Below are 21,298 nucleotides of genomic sequence, written 5' to 3' on the forward strand. Positions count from 1 at the left end.
TTACAATGAGCAACTAGTATGCCTTTGGACTGTGGGAGAACACCAGAGCACCCGGAAAAAACCCATGCATTCCATAAGCAGATCGTACAGACTCCATAGAGATGACGCGGGAATTGGACTCTGAACCGCGATGCTCCAAGCTGTAATAGCGTAGTACTAACAGCTACATTACCATGGTTCCGAGAGAGTAACTATGATCTTGAATGCAACATTAGCAAGGATAGTGGAAATACAATCCATCGGGAATTTGGAAAGGGGCGGGTAATTTGCAACATTACAAGGAAAGAGCGGGCTAATGGGATTGACTGACTGAATGGACGGACTGTCCTCCTGAATCAGTGGTTCTGTGAATTTATGCTTCCATGTTATACTCCAGCAATTTGACATACTCACCCAAGCTGTTAACATTCCAATACTTACTTTTCAACAAGCTTCTCCTTGTAATGCTCTGACCTAGGAATTGTTAGCGTGGCTTTGTCAAAGGTAGGTCGTGCCTTACAAGCCTGATTGAATTTTTTGAGGATGTGGCTAAAGGGAGAGCAGTAGATGTAGTGTATATGGATGTCAACAAGGCATTTGATAAGCTACCCCATGCAAGGCTTATTGAGAAAGTAAGGAGGCATGGGATCCAAGGGGACATTGCTTTATGGATCAAGAACTGGCTTGCCCACAGAAGGCAAAGTGTGGTTGTAGACAGGTCATATTCTGCATGGAGGTCGGTAACCAGTGGTGTGCCTCAGGGATCTGTTCTGGGACCCCTTCTCTTCGTTATTTTTATAAATGACCTGGATGAGGAAGTGGAGGGATGGGTTAGTAAATTTGCTGATGACACAAAGGTTGGGGGTGTTGTGGATAGTGTGGAGGGCTGTCAGAGGTTACAGTGGGACATCGATAGGAAAACTGGGCTCAGCAAAACTGGGCTGAGAAGTGGCAGATGGAGTTCCAGATAAGCGTGAGGTGGTTCATTTTGGTAGGTCAAATATGATGGCAGAATATAGTAATAATGGTAAGACTCTTGGCAGTGTGGAGGATCAGAGGGATCTTGGGGTTCTAGTCCATAGGACGCTCAAAGCTAATGTGCAGGTTGACTGTGTGGTTAAGAAGGCATACGGTACATTGGCCTTCATCAACCGTGGGATTGAGTTCAAGAGCCGAGAGGTAATATTACAGCTATATAGGACCTTGGTCAGACCCCACTTGGAGTACCGTGCTCAGTTCTGGTCACCTCACTACAGGAAGGATGTGGAAACTATAGAAAGGATGCAGAGGAGATCTACAAGGATGTTGCCCAGATTGGGGATCATGCCCTATGAGAATAGGTTGAGTGAATTCAGCCTTTTCTTCTTGGAGTGGCGGAGGATGAGAGGTGACCTGATAGAGGTGTATAAGATGATGAGAGGCATTGATCTTGTGGATAGTCAGAGGCTTTTTCCAAGGGATGAAATGGCTAGCACGAGAGGGCACAGTTTAAGGTGCTTGGAAGTAGGTACAGAGGAAATGTCAGGGACAAGTTTTTTTACGCAGTGCGTGGAATGGGCTGCCAGAGGCGGTGGTGGAGGCAGATACGACAGGGTCTTTTAAGAGACTCCTGGATACATACATGGATATTAGAAAAATAGAGGGCTATGGGTAACCCTAGGTAATTTCTAAAGTAAGGACATGTATGGCAAAGCATCATGGGCCGAAGGACCTGTATTGTGCTGGTTTTCTTTGTTTCTATGTATAAATATAACGTCTACAAATTATACAAATACAAAACCTGATTGCAGCCCAATTCATGAAGCTGCTTTTAATACTTTGATGATACCCCCCCCCCCCACACACATTTCTGTTAAAAGTATGAGGCTTTCATATGGGGAGAGGACATGTTAGCCTGCACTAGCAAGTTAAATTAGTCCTTTAAGATACTTGCAATATACAACCGCCAACCTTTTCTGAACTTCTGCTTGTGCTATGACCTTGACCAGAGTAACATGTGATTGATGTCACAGGCTGTGAGTGATCCAAATGTCAGCATGTTTATTTTTAGGAAATGTCGATGTAACCAATCTGTGGCCTGAACCTTGGGGCGGTGGTTACAGCGAAGATCAATTTACAGACTGCCACTCGAGCATCTCTTCTCCCCAAGCTCCCTGTGCTTCATTATAAAATAAAACTTGATGTTTGAGACATTTTCTGATTAAGGTACCAAGCAGAATCGTGATACATTAGTAGTGTTGCCAAATTTACAAAGAAACCTCCTAGCTAAAAACTGGCAGAGTTATACCCCAGATCTTATAGCTCAGTAGCCTAATAGAGCTTCAACAAACACATCGCCGATACTGACCTCTGTCAATGACCAGGATAACAGAATGACATTTCAGGAACAGCTTCTTCCTCTCCACCATCAGATTTCTGAATGGACAATGAACAAATAAATGTTACTTCAATTTTTTTTGCTCTCTTTTTGTGCTACTTATTTATTTTCAAAAAAGTATTTTTTATTGTAATTTATAATTTTTTTATTATTCTATATTGCAGTGTACTGCTGATGTAAAGCAACAAATTTCACGACATATGCCAGTGATGTTAAACCTGAACCTGATACAGAGAATCAGAATCGGGCTTATCATCACTGACATCTGTTGTGAAACTTGTTGTTTTGTGGCAGCAGTACAGTGGAAGTCTTAAAAATTACTGTATTGTTGAATAAATGGGTAGATAGGTTGGTAGGTAGGTAGATAATGCAAAGAGGAGTCGTGTAGTAGTGTTCATAGATTTGTGAATGTTGCAGAAATCTGATGGCAGGGGGAAAGAACCTATTCCTAAAACATTGACTGTTCCTGAAACATTGAGTGTAATCAAATATGGATACTCTTGCAGGTAGCAATACTTCTGTAGATGTTATTTCCTATAACGTTACATAATTGTTAAACCTATCAACCGATTTTAGTGTAAGTAATGGCAAAAAAGATCTGCCACCATATACCACTGCATGTGTAGAGTTAGTAGTATTGTGTACATGCAGTGGTCACTTCAATAGGTACACCTGAACACCTGCTCATTAATACAAATATCTAATCAGCCAATCATGTAACAGCACTCAGTACATAAAAGCCTGCAGACATGGTCAAGAAGTTCAGTTGTTGTTCAGATCAAGCGTCACAATGGGGAAGAACTGTAAACTGCTGATCCGGGAAATTCACGCACAACACCTTGTTAATGAGAGAGGTCAGAGGAGAATGGTCAGACTGGTTCAAGCAGACCTGAAGGCACCAGTAACTCAAATAACCACGTGTTACAACAGCAGTGTACAGGAGAGCATCTCTGAATGCACAACACATCTAACCTTGAAGGGGATGACCCACAGCAGCAGAAGACTGTGTCATTTTTGTCAGTACAGGAGGTAACTAATAAACTCGGAACATGGTAATAGGTGCCAAGATCAGCCATGAAAGATGGCAGAGCTGACTTGCTGGGTTGAATGACCTAATCATGCTGCTATGTACTATATCTAATGGTCTTGAAATTATTTCTGCTTTCAGTGATTGCTACATTTGGAACAGAGCTAGGAAGTGTATCGCTAAGTACATCAGTCAGAAGTCCCATCTGCTTTGTATCAGTCTACAGTTGTTTAATGGTCTATTGTGAGCAGGTCATACACCAGCTCAGCTATATTACTTCCAGGAAATTTTATCAGGCAGTTTGCAGAAAGGCTGGGGAGATTTTGGTAAATTGGTGATACAGGCAATCAAAGTAGTACCATGGTATTGTAGTGGTTAGTGCATCGTAGCTCGGGGCATCGGATTTTGGAGTTTAATTCTGACATTATGTACTGTACGTTCTCCCTGTGACTGCGTAGGTTTTCCCTGGGTGCTTTGGTTTCCTCCCACAGTCCAAAGATGTACTGGCTATAGCTTAATTGGTCTATGTTAAATTATCCCATGATTAGGCTAGAATTAAATCAGAGCCTTGCCGGGCAGCATGATTTGATGGAAGAAGGGCTTATTCTGCGCTGTATCTCAGTAACTAAATAAGTACACATCTACAGATGCTAGCTGGATGTGACTTGCTTTCTGAGAGAAACTGGAGCAAACCGGGTTGTGCGGATGTCGTCGATGAGCTGAACTCCACTGAGTAGGCAGTGGAGTCAGTCCGGGGGCCAGTGGTGCAGGTGTCAGCCTGGGGACTGAAGATACCGGCATTTCAGCTAGCTTTTCATCAGTGTAGCTTTGCTTCTCACTGTTACGTTAACAAATGTTCCAGGCCAGTTTCTCTGACTGAACCAGAGCCTCAAAGGGACGTTTGATAGTCGCTGTACAACCCAGAATTAAAGGGCCGTGATGGTGTACCTAAAAGAGAAAGATTGATTGATATTTATTGTTGGGATGTCGGCTAGATAGAAGTGTGTCTACAAGCAGAAGAAGCAGTAGAATATAGAACATAAAGGTGTATAGGACGGTACAGGCTCTTTGGCCCACAATGTTACGCCGATCTTTTAACCTACTGTAAGATCACTCTAATCCTTCTCTCCACAATAACCTTTCAATTCTCTTCCATCATGTGCCAGCACGAAGAAAGCATGGCAGCACCTCTACTTTCTTAGAAGTTTGTGAAGATTTGGCATAGAGTCATTGAGAACTACTGCACAGAAGTGGCATCTCATCTAAAATCCTAACAAACTTCTATAGATGTGTGGTGGAAAACAGACTGACTGGTTGCATCACATCCTGGCATGAAAACATCAATGCCCTTGAACCTAAAAGCCCACAAAGATAAATGGATACAGCCCAGTCCATCAAGGGTAAAGCCTTCCACACCACTAAGCACATCTACATGGAGCGCTGTTGCAGGAAAATTGCATTCATCACCATCCAGGCCATGCTCTCTTTTCGCTGCTGCCGTCAGGAAGAAGGTACCATCAGCAGGTCCAGGAACAATTACCACTCAACCATCAGGTTCTTGAACCAGAGGGGATAACTTCACTCGCCCCATCACTGAAATGTTTCCACAACCTGTGGACTCACTTTCAAAGACTCTTCATCTCATGTTCGCAATATTTATTGCTTATTTATTTACTTTCATTATTTTTTCCTTTCTTATTTTATTTGCATAGTTTATTGTCTTTTCCTGTTGGGTTCAGTCTTTCCTTGATTCTATTATGTTTCTTTATTTACTGTGAATGCCCACCAAAGGTGAATCTCAGAGTTGTATATGGTGACATATAAGTACTTTGATAATAAGTTTACTTTGAACTTCAAGATTTGACCTTTTTACCTAAGTCTCCCTTAAATGTCCCTAATGTACCTGCCTCTACCACCAGCCCTGGCGGCATGTTGCATGCATCTGCCACTCTCTGTGTAAAAAAATCTGTGTAATAGATTGAGTAGATTGAAACCTCATAACTAAATTTGCAAACAATTAAGCCTATTTACTCATTTTTTGCAATAACTTAAAATATTCTTTGATGTGTGCAGTTATGCTAAATATTTTTGTCTAACTCGGAAACCCTAAAACATTCTTTGTTGCCAGGGCAACCTATGTCATAAGAAACAGCTGTATAATTCTGGCCTTTGAAGAGAAACAGAATGTGAGAGGGATAATAAATTAGCCATGGAGTAATGGCACAGCAGACTCGATGGGCCATATGACTTAATTCTGCTTCTATGTCTTATGGTCTTATAGTCTGTGGACTGTCGTTTCCATCCTGATGCTGCAGGATGGTAATCACTAGATGTATTGTGCAAGCAGAATGAAAAATACTGCATGGAAAATTACTTACTTGGATCATCCTGGGTGTCTGGCATGCATTTCCTCCTGCCTGAGGTCTACTTGTGATAAGTGTGGACTGAGGCTGATATCAGCTGGGAGAGCTACACACCAGGAAATCTGCCCACCATCTTCCTGATTTCCCCAGCTGTGCGGAGACACTGGGCACATGCTTTAAGCCAGTGAATACATCTTGAGGGAATGGTTCGGTTGGGTTGGAATTCCAATGTGTTGCCAGAGGTAAATGATTGTTTATTTATTTATTTACTGACATACAGCACGGAAGAGCCCCTCCTGGCCCTCTGAGCTGTGCCACCCAGCAACACCCGATTTAACCCTATCCTAACCGTGGGACAATTTACAATGACCAAATAACTTACTGGTACACCTTTGAACTGTGAGAGGAAACAAGAGCTCTGGAGAAAACCCACGTGGAGGACGTACAGACTGCTTACAGAGGACAATGGAGTTGAACCCCCAACTTCAACGTCCCGAACTATGCAGCGTCGCGGTTAGTACAAAGTAATAATACTTTTGCTTGGACAGGATGCGGGGAAGTCAACTTACCTCTGAATATATAACTTATAAGCACTCAGTGGTCACTTTATTAAGCACCTTTTGTACCTAATAAAGTGACCATTGAGAGTATGTGCGTGGTCTCCTGCTGCTATAGCTCATCCAAGTCAAGGTTCAATGTGTTGTGCATTTAGAGATGTGCTCCACACCACTGTTGTCACGCATGGTTATTTGATTTACCATCGCCTTCCTTTCCTTTGAACCATTCTGGACATTTCCTTCTGACTTCTCTCATTAACAAGTAATTTTCACCCACAGAATTGTCACTCACCTGATGATCTTTTTGTGCCATTCTCTGTAAACTCTGCATGAAAATCCCAGGAGATTAGCAGTTTCTGAGGTACTCAAAGCACCCCATCTGGCACCAATGATCATTACATGTTCAAAGTCGCTTAGATCATGTTTCTTCCTCATTCTGATGTTTGGTCTGAACAACAACTGAACCTCTTGACCGTGTCTGCATGCATTTTATGCATTGAGTTGCTGCCTCATGATTGGCTGATTAGATATTGTGCAGTAATGCGCAAGTGTACCTAATAAAGTGGCCACAGAGTGTATATGAGCAGTATAGCTGTGACTGATCAGAGTCATGGTGGGAGGCACCCTGCTCCAGTACCCTTCCTTGAAGTGTTGACAGGAGCCCAGACCTCTCTGGCACTTCTTCACTGAGCAGCCTAGGCAAGAACTACATCTCACAAGATCACAAGACAAAGGAGCAGAAGTAGGCCATCCGGCCCATCGAGTCTGCTCCGCAGCTCCCCCATGAGCTAAACTATTCACCCATCTAGTTCCAATTTCCGGCTTCTTCCCCATATCCCTTGATACCTTGACTAATTAGGTACCTGTCAATCTCCTCCTTAAACACCCTCAACGATCCGGCCTCCACATCTGTATGTGGCAACAAATTCCACAAATCCACAACCCTCTGGCTAAAAAAATTTCTCCTCATCTCTGTTTTAACTGGGTACCCTCTAATTCTAAGACTATGGCCTCTTGTCCTGGACTCACCCACCGAGGGAAACAACCTTTCCACATCTACTCTGTCCAACCCTTTCAACATTCGAAACGTTTCTATGAGATCCCCTCTCATTCTTCTATACTCTAATGAATACAATCCAAGAGCCGACAAACGCTCCTCATATGTTAGCCCCTGCATTCCAGGAATCATCCTTGTAAATCTTTGCTGAACTCTCTCCAACATCAGTACCTCCTTTCTAAGATAGGGAGCCCAAAACTGTACACAGTATTCCAAATGAGGTCTCCCTAATGCCCCATAGAGCCTCATCCATACCTCCTTACTCTTATACACTATTCCTCTTGAAATGAATGCCAACATAGCATTCGCTTTCCTTACTGCCGATCCAACTTGGTGGTTAACCTTTGGGGTATCCTGCACGTGGAACCCCAAGTCCACTTGCACTTGCGATTTTTGAATTTTCTCCCCATCTAAGTAATAATCTGCCCAATTATTTCTTCTTCCGAAATGTACGACTGTACATTTGTCAACGTTGTATCTCATCTGCCATTTCTTTGCCCACTCTCCTAAACTGACTAAGTCTCTCTGCAACCTTTCCGTTTCTTCAACACTTCCTGCTCCTCCACCTATCTTGGTGTCATCCGCAAACTCAGCCACAAAACCATTTAATCCATAATCCAAATCATCGATATACATCGTAAAAAGAAGCGGCCCCAACCCCTGCGGAACACCACTAGTAACCAGCAACCAATCAGAATAGGATCCCTTTATTCCCACCCTTTGCTTTCTGCCTATCAGCCAATGCTCCACCCATTTCAATATCTTTCCTATAATTCCATGGGCTCTCATCTTATTAAGCAGCCTCATATGCGGCACCATATCGAAGGCCTCAACATCCACAACATCCACAGCCTCTTCCTTGTCAATCTTATTCGAGATTACCTCAAAAAATTCCAATAGGTTGGTAAGGCAGGATCTTCCCTTCATGAAACCATGCTGGCTTCGGCCTATCTTGTCATGCACCTCGAGGTATTTCATAACCTTGTCCTTGAGGATTGACTCCAATAATCTTTCCAACCACCGATGTCAGACTAATAGGTCTGTAATTTTCTTTTTGCTGCCTCCTTCCTTTCTTAAATAGCGGAACTACAATTGCGACCTTCCAGTCCTCCGGAACCATGCCAGAGTCTATTGATTCCTGGAAGATAATTTCCAATGCTTCCACAATCTCCAAAGCCACTTCCTTCAGAACCCTTGGGTGCACCTCATCCGGACCGGGAGACTTATCTATTCTTAGTCCACTTAGCTTCCCAAGCACTTTCTCTCTAGTAATCTTGACTGTACCTAATTCTATTCCCTGATACCTCTGGCTATCAGGTATATTGCTCATGTCTTCCACTGTGAAGACTGATGCAAAATACTCATTCAGTTCCTCCGCCATCTCTTTGTTATCCATTATAATTTCTCCAGCATCATTTTCAATCGGTCCCGTATCTACCCTTGTCACTCTTTTACTCTTCATATATTTAAAAAAACTCTTAGTATCCTTTTTTATGTTAGTCGCCAACTTCCTTTCATAATTCATCTTTTCTGTCCTAATGACTTTCTTAGTCTCCTTCTGTAAGTTTTTAAAAGTCTTCCAGTCCTCATTTTTCCCCCTAATTTTTGCTTCCTTGTACGCTGTTTCTTTTGCTTTTATTTTTGCCTTAACCTCTCTCGTTAGCCACATTTGTGCCATTTTTCCATTCATGATTTTCTTTTTTCTTGGAATATATTTTTCCTGCATTTTCCTTATTTCTTGTAGGAATTTCATCCAATTCTGCTCTGCCGTCCCTCCATTTAGTTTACTTTTCCAATTGACTTGGGCCAGTTCCTCTCTCATACCACTGTAATTTCCCCTGTTCCACTGAAATATCGATACACCTGATACCAGCTTCTCCTTTTCAAATTTGAAACTGAACTCAATCATATTATGATCACTACTTCCAAGGGGTTCCTTTACCTCCAGCTCCCTAATCGCCTCAGGTTCGTTACACAGAACCCAATCCAAAACAGCCAGTCCCCTGGTGGACTTCTGGACAATTTGCTCCAAAAAGCCATCTTGTAGGCATTCTACAAACTCCCTCTCCTGAGATCCATTACCTTCCTGACTTTCCCAATCCACTTTCATGTTAAAATCCTCCATAATTATCTTGACATTTTCCTTCTGACACGCTTTTTCTATTTCCAGCTGCAACTTGTAGTCCACATCCCGGCTGCTGTCTGGAGGCCTGTATATAACTGCTATTAGTGTCTTTTTACCCTTGCCATTTCTTAATTCTACCCATAAGGATTCTACCTCTTCTGATCCTATGTCCCTTCTTTCTATTGATTTGATATCGTTACTTACAATCAGGGCCACGCCACCCTCTTTACCTACCTTCCTATCTTTCCTATACATTGTGTGTCCTTGGATATTCAGCTCCCAATCACATCCATCATTTAGCCATGACTCGGTGATGGCCACAATGTCATACCTTTTAACCTGCAGCTGTGCAGCAAGGTCATCCACTTTATTTCTAATGCTGCGTGCATTTAAGTACAGTCCACTTAGATCAGTATCTGTTGTCGATTTTGCTATATTTCTATTTTGCAGCAAATTATCCTGTATATTCACCAGCCTGTCCTTCTTGCCATCTTTGCTGCACAGTATTTTTGACATTTCTATTTTCCTCTTCCTTGACCCTAACACCTTGGTTTCCTTCCCCTTGCCAACTTAGTTTAAACCCTCCCTAACAGCTATATTAAACAATCCCGCCAGGATATTAGTACCTTTTGAGTTCAGGTGTAATCCATCTTTTTTGTATAAGTCATACTTTCCCCAAAATAGATCCCAATGATTCAAGAATTTGAAGCCCTGCCCCCTGCACTAGTTACTTAGCCACACATTCATCTGCTTAATTCTGCTATTCTTACCATCATTAGCACGCAGGTCAGGCAGCAATCCTGATATTATTACTCTGGAAGTCCGGCTTTTCAATTTTCTTCCTAGCTCCCAGTAATCTTTCTTCAGGACCTCCTCTATTTTCCTGTCTATGTCATTGGTACCAACATGTACCAAGACTTCCGGCTGCTCGCCCTCTCTCCTCAGAATACTCTGGACTCGATCTGAGACATCCCGTACCTGGGCACCAGGGAGGCAACACACCATCCGGGTATCCTTGTCCGGCTCGCAGAATCTCTTGTCCGTCCCCCTTACGATAGAATCCCCTATAATTACCGCATTTCTTCTTGCTCTCTTGATTTCGGCACTGGGCAGAATGCTAGAGTCTCATTCACTGTGGTCCTCCTCTGTCAGGCCTGCCTCTTCAACAGAATCCAAAACGATATATCGATTTCTGAGGGGGACTGTCACAGGGGTGCTATCCACTACTTCTCTATAGGTAGTATTCATCACCTCCTCACTTTCCCTAATTAGCCGAAGGTCATCAATTTCCATCTCAAGCTCCTTAACACGGTCCTTCAGAAGCCTCATCTCAGTGCGCCTGGTGCAGATGTAATCCTTGGGGAGGCTGGGAGTCTCCCAGGGTCCCCACATCTGGCACTCCAAGCACAACACTAATGCTAAATGCATACCTCTAATGCTACTGTTTGTACAAAATACCAAAAAACTGTAACTTACTCCGTTACTATGAGACTCAACGGTCGCAGGAAGCCTCTTCCCATCTCCGCCGAAGTCCTTGTGCAGGTTTCTCATACCTTACAGTTGGCATTTGTTTATTAAACCTGTGTGTTGAAACAAAACACACAGACACCTCGGTAGTGTGGCAGCTAGTGCCACTCCATTGCAGCGCGGGTGTCAGAGTTCAACTCTGACGTCATCTGTATGTCCTCCCCATGGAATGCGTGGATTTATTCTGGGTCTTCCAGTTTCCTACCACAGTACAAAGACATACTGGTTAGTAGGTTAGTTGATCATTGTAAATTGTCCTGTGATTAGTCGAGGGTTATGTTGGGGATTGCTAGGTGGTGCAGCTCCTGGAAGGGCCTGTTCCACACTGAATCACTAAATAAATAGATAAATAAATAAATAAAAATCTATGATCAAGTAAATATTGTGTGAGGAAAGGGCCATTTATACATATCTTCAGCTCACATGAATCTAAAGACCAAGTTGTGGACTAATGGTCATTGGTTTCTCTTTCATCAGGTGCTACGTCTGCCCCGTGCTTAATTTTCATCTTCCCAGCTGTGTTCTACATACGGATAATGCCAAAGGAAGAGGAGCCCATGTTGACACTTCCAAAAATCCTGGTTGGTGTCTCAAAGTTTACGTGAATATGCCAGAGCTAATGTACAGGGGTATCTTGAGGTCGAAGTTCATACCTCCCGGAAAGTAGCAACACAAGTAGATAGAGTGGTAAAGAGGTACATGCCATGCCTGCTTTCATTGCTTGGGTCATGGGGTATCATAGACAAGAAGTTGTGATTCAGTTATGTAAAACTTTGGCTAGACTGATCTTGGCGTATGGTGAGTGGTTCTGTTTGCCCCGTTGCAAGAAGGAGGTGGAAGCTCTGAAGACAGTCCAGTAAAGGTTTACCAGGATGCTACTTGGATTAGAGAGTCTTAGTTACAAAGGAGCATTGGATAAACTTGGAATGTTCTCTCTGGAGCATCAGAGGCTGTGGAGAGACCTGATCAAAGTTAATAAAATTATGAGAGGCATGGATAGGGTCGATGAACAAAATCATTCCCAAGACAGAAATATCAGATTTATTTTTGAAGTAAAAGGGGGAAATTTTAATGGAGATGTACAGGGCGATTTTTTTTGCATAGAGCTGCCTGAAATATGCTGTCAGGCATGGTAGTGGAAGCAGGTATGATAGAGGTGTTCAATAACGTTGAGGCTCATGGTTGCCTAGCAGTTAGCCTGATGCTATTTCAGTTCAGGAAGGGAGGGCATTGGTGTTTGGAGTTCAATTCTGATATCGTCTGCAAAGAGTCTATACGTCCTCTCCGTAAGGTGTCTCCAGTTCCTCCAGTTTCCTCTCACTGTCCAAAGACATATCGGTTAGTAGGTTAATTGGTCATTATAAATTGTCGTGTGATTAGGCTGGGTTAAATTAGGGCTTGCTGGGAGGCGCAGCACAAAGGGCCTGAAGGATCTAATTCCATGCTCTATCCCTAAGTAAAAAAATAATAAATAATGAAGCTTTAATATACAGGGAATGGAACGATATAGATTATGCCCAAAATGAAGGAATTAGTATAATTTGATATACACAGCACAGGCATTGAGGACCAGAGAACCTGTTATTGTGCTGTGCTGTTCTGTGTTCTACGTTCACTTCCATTGCCAGTTTAACAGGACTTCTTAAACTAATAAAGTACTAAGGACACTGGCAGAGGTTTCAAAGGCAACACTGTTATAGCAGAAACACAGTTAATATTGTGAACTTAGAGTGGAATTTTCCAACAGTGCAGATTTAGCACTGCAGGTCAGTTGGAGTAAGAATTACACCACCATCATTCCTCAACCCCTTTCCTGGGTTGGAGCTTATTAACAATAGACAGTGACTTTACAGGAGTAATACCAGCACTCAGAAGTTGCCTGCCTACCTCTGTCAGGAACAGAAAAGGGTGTCACAGTAATCCATTATTTACTTCAACAGCCGGGGGGGGGGGAAGGGGGGGGTGGGGGGGGAGCTAATGTTAAGGGGTATGTTTCTTGCCATTTTTCATTATGGGCTCCCCATATTATAGTGAAATACGCACAGAAAGAAGTCCACATCCTGCTCTATTTAAGGAACGAGCCTTCTAGTCCATAATTTTCATCTTAATCATGATTCAAATGTGCACAGGATGAGCTAGAGTGCCTTGTACCCAGGGTTGAGATTGAACTGCAGCCTCTGTTACGTAGGTAAATAATACACACGCGGTCCAGACATGGGAATATAGACCTGCTTTATAGTCTCAGGCTGGAACACACTACTGCCTTATGCTCAATACTGTGTGTGTACAGAACACAGAGGCACAAAGTTGCAATTCAGTACCAGAAACGTAGATCATCTCCCCACCTTTAACTGGAATATGTAATGTCCGTGAGTCAAACATGCCTTGTTGTGCCCTTCAAGGAGTGCACACATACACAGAGTCTGTGGCAAATAGCAGCATCAGAAGGAAATACATTAAGCTAGGCATGATGGAGCCAGTTTAAAGACATTGGATTTAAGCAGAGAGAGATTTATTTATAACTAAACTCCAAGCCAAATTGCAGTTATGGTACCATGCATGTTGCAATGACAGGGCATGTCAATTATCGCCTGAGAAGGAAGTAAACCTTTGTTGTTTTCCATATACTGATTGAGACAGAGTGAGAATCAGTATGAACTAGAGCATTTCAAAGTTTCAAAGTACATATATGCCACCATCTACTACCCTGAGATTCATTTTCTTGAAGGCATTCACAGTAGAACAAAGAAACACAATAGAATCATGAAAAACTGCACACAAAAATGAGAACCAATGTATAAAAGAAGGCAGACTGTGCAAATACAAATAAATAAATAAGTAAAAAGCTAACTAACTAACTAGCAAACAAACAAACTGAGAACACAAGTTTAAAAACGCAAACAACAGGAATTCTGCAGATGCTGGAAATTCAAGCAACACACATCAAAGTTGCTGGTGAACGCAGCAGGCCAGGCAGCATCTCTAGGAAGAGGTGCAGTCGACGTTTCAGGCCGAGTCCTGACGAAGATGCTGCCTGGCCTGCTGCGTTCACCAGCAACTTTGATGTGTGTTGCGAGAACGTAAGTTCTAGAGTCCTTGAAAGTGAGTCGTTTGGTTATTTTCAGTGATCAGTCAGTGTTGTGGTGAGCAAAGTTATCTACGCTGGTTCAGGAGCCTGATGGCTGAAAGGTAATAACTACATAGCTTCGCTTACACTTTGACAGATTTTTCCAATCTGATATATACTTTCATCTCACTGTGCGCCATAATAACATAGATGTTAGAGAGACATTATTACACCTTGGAGCTTTCTGGAGTTTGGGGTTATCAACCACCCCTCGTATCGTTCTTGCATTCTTGTTCGAAGTCATATGCTCACCTATAAATATAGGACAAAACCTGGCCATTTCTAAGATGTGAGGGGCAGGTTTTTACGTAGAGATTGGTGGGTTCCTGGAATGAGCTGCTGGGTGGTGGTGGAGGCAGATTCATTAGGGACTTTTAAGAGATGTTTAGATTGGCACAAGAATGTGAGGAAAATGGAAGGACATGGATATTGTGTATGCAAAGGCATTAGTTTAATCGGCCATTTGATTACTAATTTAATTGGTTCGGCACAACATTGTAACTGAAGGGGCTGTTTCTGTGCTGTACTATTTTACCATCTGTTTTCATTTGGCCCACATGGTCAGCTGGATTTGATTGGTGTCAATGTAGTGGTATGTGTATAGTCATACACTTTGGTAGAAGAAAAAGAAATATAGACTATTTTCTAACTGGAGAGAAAATTCAAAAATAAGAGGTGTAAAGGGAGTCCTTTTGCAGGATTCTCTAAAGGTCAACTTGCAGGTTGAGTCAGTGGTAAGCAAGGAGGAGATCTTCTTGAAACCTATCAGATATTGGAAGGCCTTGATATGGGGACAGTGGTGGAGAAATCTAGGACCAGAGGCATGTTCTCAACAGAGGGATGTCCATTTAGAACAGAGGTGAAGAGTAATTTAGTTAGCCAGAGGCTGATGAATCTGTGGAACTCATCACCACAGACGGCTGTGGAGAACAGGTCATTGAGTATATTTAAAGCGAATGCTGGTATATTCTGGATTAGTCAGGGTATCAGAGATACAAGAAGAAGACAGGAAAATAGGGTTGAGAGGGATAATAACTGAGCAATGGTGGAATGGCAAAGCGGGCGATGGTTCAGCTCCTATGTCTTATGGTGTTATGGTCTATATTGCGATGCCTTTTCCTGAGATCCAGCTACCCAACCCCTTACTCATTTACTGAAGCACCTCTTTCCCATGTCAGAATTTCACAATGTTAATCACATTTTGTTACGCTGTCTCTTTTTCTTTGGTAGGCTGCTTGTTTCGCAGGCCTGGGCTTCCTGTTCATGATCATGAGTCTGAGCTTCATCATCATCAACTGGTCCACAGGCACCGAGAACATAAACGGACACCACTAGATGATGGAGTGTGCCTCACCCAGTGAAAGCCAAGTGCCCCCCTCACCCTCAATGAGCAAGACCATTGCTATAGAACATGGCTGATAAACCCAGTGCACATAGAACCTGTTATAGTGAGACATGTACAAACACTGTGTGTCTGTGTGTGTGTGTGTGTGTGTATGTGTGTATATATATTTATACACATACATACATACAATATGTGTGTGTGTGTGTAAAATGCGCAGCAACAAATTTTTATACCGTTTTACAGTATAGAAAGTAATTGATGCAAACACATCACATGAAATTTTATAAAACCACACTGGTGCGCTGCTTCTAAGTTATTTTGCATGGAGCCGGGACAGAGGTGGCATTCTCAGTGTTAAAGCTTGTGTATTGTACAGGGGCACATGTGTTCATCTGGGTTTCAAACTGAGGATCTTAGGTTTATCTGATTGGGTGGGGAGGGCTCTTGTATTTTATATTGTGCTCCTTTGACGCAGTTGATCACTATATAGCCGTATTCTTAAAGGTGGTTTAGAAGATTACAAACAAAAAAAATTCAACTGCCATACACTGTAACTACCTTCATGCTCCTAAGTGTTGTGTGCACTTTTCATAGTTCTGCTGTAGATAGCAGTTGTTATGCTGCATTATGTTGCCTGAACAATTAATATTTCTTAGATTTTTAAAAATATCCTCTGTTGTTTCAGAAGGCCTAATGCATTATATGCTATTTTATTGAGCCAATCATGCTGTAGGCAGTTCCCCAGTCTGGAGCTAGGGAACTGGTCTCAACCAGGAAGGGAATCAGATGTGTAGGGTAGGAAGGGGTATAAAGCCAACCAGGATTCCACTGTCCAGAGATCTCCTGCGTGGAGAATTAACGTTGTAACAGTAAGCACGAGTGCTACTGTTTAGCCTCCCTGTCTCTGATTCATTTATACTCCTGAATAAAGAACAGTCCTATAGTTGGAGCTCATCTGTTGATCTGTACCCTGATATAGCACAAGTGTAAGTATTTTTCAGTCAATTTCTAGACCAGTAGAACACTTTTGATTCATGCACGGTTTTGTACTGACTCGTCTTTGATTGGAAAAATGCTCTGTTTTAAATCCCAGAGCCACCACTATGCCTTCAGCACACAGATTGAGCAACATTTGGTCACAATATTTTCGCAAAGCACTAGTTCAATGGTAAAGTTTGTGAAACAAGTGATTATTTTCTGCTTGCCATTTTAATGGCAAAAGAGAGTTGCTTATCATCAGAGACATGACTTAGAGTTTGCTGCTTTTGCCTAATTTGTAAAATCTTCAAATAATTTGTCCCTGTGAAGGTTGATTCTATGCTGTGCTCTTGTGTGGGAGACTGCACACATTAATCCTTGGTGACTGCTACTATAATGTGAGTCATTTGAACAACGCAAGATGGGTTGTTTGCACCATGTCCCAGACTGAAAATGCAAGTATTTTGATCCATGACATTCCCACCACTGACCTTACTTCAACATCGATCCTGAAAGTGATATCCCTTGCACAGTATGCACCACAGAACAGATGCTAGCATGAGGAAAAACAGATAAAGGCTATATCTAATTGTCTGATGTTACACAAGGAGGAGGAAGCACCTGGGTGATTTTCCTGTTGTCATTGTGAAGGCAATGGACTACTGGAAACCCTGCAGCTATGTTCCTTCACTTGTGTGGGGCTGATTGCTATGGTCAGTCAAGCACTGGGAAGACAAGCCTCTGGGAAGGATTGTGAAGGGAACATACTGCTGGAAGCTGCAACTGTCTTCCTTCTCCTGGGTGAGCCAACTCATCAGGAAAGCAGCCCAGGCCAGTGGGAAGATGGTCAAACCATAAAGTCCATCAGACAGGCCACCTACTTCATCAGGAATGGCCAGACCATCATCAACACAGAGTATCCCAGACAGCTTCTCAGAGATGGGATAACATCTGTTTGCAGGATGAACTCAACAAAGAAAAAAATTATGTGAATAACAATGTTTTTTTTATGAAACTCTAAACATTTCAAGTGAATGGAGTGGGAAGAAGTCATCTACTAATGACTTTAATGATTTAATTCAATGTTTTTTAAATTAATTAAATATAATGTCCTTTTGCCTGAAATTAACCATGCCCTATAATACTGCGAATGTGCTTCATGGACCCTGCCAATCTTGTATCTTGGTTTATTAATATCTCAGAGCAAAAGTAATAATTTTGGGGAGAATGGTTTATTTGGTGAAAACAATTACAACTTTTTTTAAATAAAATTTGCATCTCATTTTTGGGTTTGCTATAAAATACAACTGATTTATTTTATTAGATTGCGCTATCATGTTTAGAAATGAAGCTACTCAGATTCCCTCACACAGTATTTATATTTTAATAAATGTATAATTAAATTTTAGTTTAATAGAAAATAAAAGGAATTAAAAATTTTTAATATTTAATGTTTCGCTTGGCTGTGGAAAAGCCTTATATGCAGATCTGTTCAGAGTGTGTGAGCAAAACATTCTGTCTGACTGCTGAGTTACACAAGATATTTGTGTCCTGTACCTAATCCTCTGCATTACAGTGTAAGTCCTAGTGCAAGATCTGCCTATTGTGTAGTGACTCATGTAAGCTGTGTATCACTGGGTATATTGGAGGGGTACTAAGATATGTCATAGCACCTAAGTTGACATGCACCACTTAACCTGCTCATATGAGTTTGGGCCTCGTTCAGCTTTTGCAAGTGAATAGTCAAAACCCTTCAGTACTCTGTTTCTGATGCACTTGTGTGTCAAATCTTCAACCTGTTCTCCAAAGTATGCCTGCCACTCCCTGCTGTTTCCAGTCTCTGAACTATGATGGTATCACTTGGCTTCACCCTGTCCATCTTTAATTATTTGCTTTTCTTGCTTATCGATATTTTCCTCGGCATTGATTCCCCAGCATATTCAGGTTCACTTTTTACGTCTGAGCTAGAAACCTGAGGGTCCGAATCTCCCAATTCCGATACTGGGCTGATTGTGCGTTGTTGAGGGAGCCCTGTAATATTAGAAGTACCATCTTTCAGAGGAGCTGCCTGACCAAGGTCATAGCTGACGTAAAAAAAGGTCAGTACTGGCACTATTTTCAAAGCAGAGTACCGATTGCCAGTATTTATTCTTCAGCCAAGTTCACAAATAATGTAAAAGATTATCTGTTATCTCATTACTGATGTGGAGTTTTGCCAAGTGCAATGTGTAACCAGCAGGGTTTCTAGATTCAAACTCAAAAGCATATTATCTGTTGCAAATCTACTGAGAATGAGGAGGGTGCTGAATAAATATATTTTATTCATTCCTCCACTTCTAATGTGGAGTATCTCAGCTACAGTCCTGTAGGGAGCTTCTTCATCCATTCAAGTGTTCAATCATTCAGTGCCTACTGCCTCCATCTTTTGCCGTTGGGTGCCCGAGGTCAATTTCCAGGACTGTATTTGACCATTGGAACTACATTGTCAACTAACTTCTCACCCTCTTTTTAATTTACTTCCTAAGGTTATAGTTCCATGGACATTCTGTTTCTGATTGAGGGATATAGTCCCTCCTGTCAATGGACACCCTCAAATTTACCAGACCCCTGTTCTCTAACTCCTTAACATTCCTCTGATTGGAAAATGATTACCAGCCCCCCACTCCCTAGCTCCTCAAAGCTTTTCTGATTGGTTACTAATACAAATGTTCTACCACAGAGACAAATCTTCTCGCTCCTGAAATCACCTTTAAGCTAGTGAAACTAGTGTGGATAGGCAGGTTGGTCAGCGTGGATCAGATGGGCTGAAGGGCCCATTTCCATTCTATATGACTCCATCTGCTCCGGAGACCGAAACTGTCCAAGTTTTACTTCAATCCTGACTCCTTTGCATTTATACGAAGCCATCTACATTATTTTAGTGCTAATAAGTATTTGTGAGGTGTAGTCACTGTTCAAATCTTGGAAATACAGCAGCCAGCAGCACAGAGCATGTTTCCACAAAAAATAATGTGAAAATGACCAGAAACTTTGTTTCACAGTTTACTCAAAGTATAAATACTAGCCAGGACTCTGGGATAATGCCCCCACCTCTTTCCAAAAGTCTGCAATGGCATCTTTTACATCAACCTAGGAGAGCAGGTGAGGCTTAGCTTTAGCATCTCATCCAAAACAGATCAGCACTCACACAATACTGCACTGGAGAGACAGCCCACATTCTTTGTGCTCAAGCCTCTGGAGTGAGATTTAGAATCTTCTGATGCTTCTTAAGGTGGCATGATTGTACAGCAGCCACAGAGCTCGGGTGATTTGGGTTTGATCCAGACTACTTTTTCTCTTGTGAACATTTGGGTTTCTTTTGGTGCTCCAGCATGGTTATATAAATTTTTAATTTATTTAGAGATACAGCACAGAATAGGCTCACCACCTATTTAACCCGAGCCCAATCACAGGGCATTTTACAATGACCAATTAATCTACTGACTGGTACATCTTTGGACTGTGGAAAGAAAATGAGACACCCAAAGGAAACCCCCTCCCTACACACACACAGGAGGGAAAGTACAAATTGGCTTACAGAGGACACTGGAATTGAACTTCCGAACTCCAACACCCCAAGCATTAATAGCATCGCACTAGCCAATACGCTACCATAACTACCCCCCTTCCTCCCACATCCCAAGATGTGATGGGGGGGTGATTAATTACCATATAGTTGTAACTGGATGGCAGGAGAATCAGAGGGAGTTGACAATTGTGTAAGAAGAAATAGGAGAAAAGAAATGATGATATTGCTGAAGAGCCAGTGTAAACCCAATGGGCAGATTGGGCAGATTTCTATGTTGTGAAAGAATATGAGGTTCAGTAGTGAGAGTAGCCTGAACTCCAATTCCTCCAAAAAGATTTGTGTACAACGAACAACTGTAGGCTACGGGGGTTGGAGAAGGATTTGAATTGGAAAGAGCAGTTTGTGATGGGCCAAATAGCCTAATTCTGCTCCTATGTTTTATGCTTAATTTGTGACAATACGCTAAATGAAGAGGAGTTTAGTAACTTCCTTGAGTATTTCAGGTAATATTGATTAATCAAAGGGTGATAATTTGTTAAATTCAGTGGAGAAAGAAACACCTAAGAGCAGCACACACAAAATGCTGGAGGAACTCCGCAGGTCAGGCAGTACCTGTGGAAATGAATGAACAGTTGACATTCTGGATAATGATGAAGGATCTCAGCACATTTCCATAGATGCTGCCTGACCTGCTGAGTTCCTCCAGCATTTTGTGTATTTTGCACTCGGTTTCTGGCATCTGCAGAATCTCTGATGTTTATGATATTCTAAGAGAATGTATTTTATTACCTCCGAGTTCAAGAGTTTCAGTTCAGTCCGCTTGTTTGAGACTTGAGTGTTCTGTAACTATTGAAGTTGAGTTGATCTGTAATGTGTATGAACAAGAAACCATAAATATTAAATATTAAACAAGTGAAAACCTGATACACTTTCTAGTTGTTTGTATCAATTGGCTAAATCAATCCAATGCATTCAGAATTCAAATTTCTCCTGCTATGTGTGGGTTAACACTGAAGTAAAGTTATAAAGAGCCAAACAGGAATATCACAGATGAGTGTACAGTTGATTGGCAATTTACAAACTCTGCAAATCTTGAGTAACACACAAAATGTTGGAGGAACTCAGCAAGTCAGGCAGGATCTATGCAAATGAATAAACAGTTAATGTTTTGGGCTGAGACCCTTCATCGGGATTGGAAAGGAATAGAGAAGGTGCCAGAATAGAAGGTGGTGGGAGGGAAAGAAGTACAAGCTAGAAGGTGATAGGTG

At 42.0% G+C, this 21,298-nt stretch overlaps 1 protein-coding gene across 3 annotated transcripts in view; it reads left to right on the forward strand.

Moving 5' to 3' along the window:
* The window catches only part of slc38a3b (solute carrier family 38 member 3b), a 165,824-nt gene extending 144,870 nt beyond the window's left edge, over positions 1 to 20,954 (forward strand). The window contains exons 15-16 of one of the 3 annotated variants that reach the window (XM_072280829.1): positions 11,490 to 11,593; positions 15,370 to 20,954. In XM_072280829.1, the coding sequence (XP_072136930.1) occupies positions 11,490 to 11,593; positions 15,370 to 15,474 (209 nt within the window). In that variant the 3' untranslated portion in view covers positions 15,475 to 20,954. Of the gene's footprint in view, positions 1 to 4,549; positions 5,007 to 11,489; positions 11,594 to 15,369 lie in introns of those variants that run through there. The other 2 variants (XM_072280830.1, XM_072280831.1) reach the window with 2 other exon arrangements.
* The last annotated feature ends 344 nt before the right edge of the window (positions 20,955 to 21,298 follow it).

The sequence above is a fragment of the Mobula birostris genome, chromosome 16 (genome assembly GCF_030028105.1).
Source record: "Mobula birostris isolate sMobBir1 chromosome 16, sMobBir1.hap1, whole genome shotgun sequence".
Lineage (NCBI taxonomy): Eukaryota > Metazoa > Chordata > Chondrichthyes > Myliobatiformes > Myliobatidae > Mobula > Mobula birostris.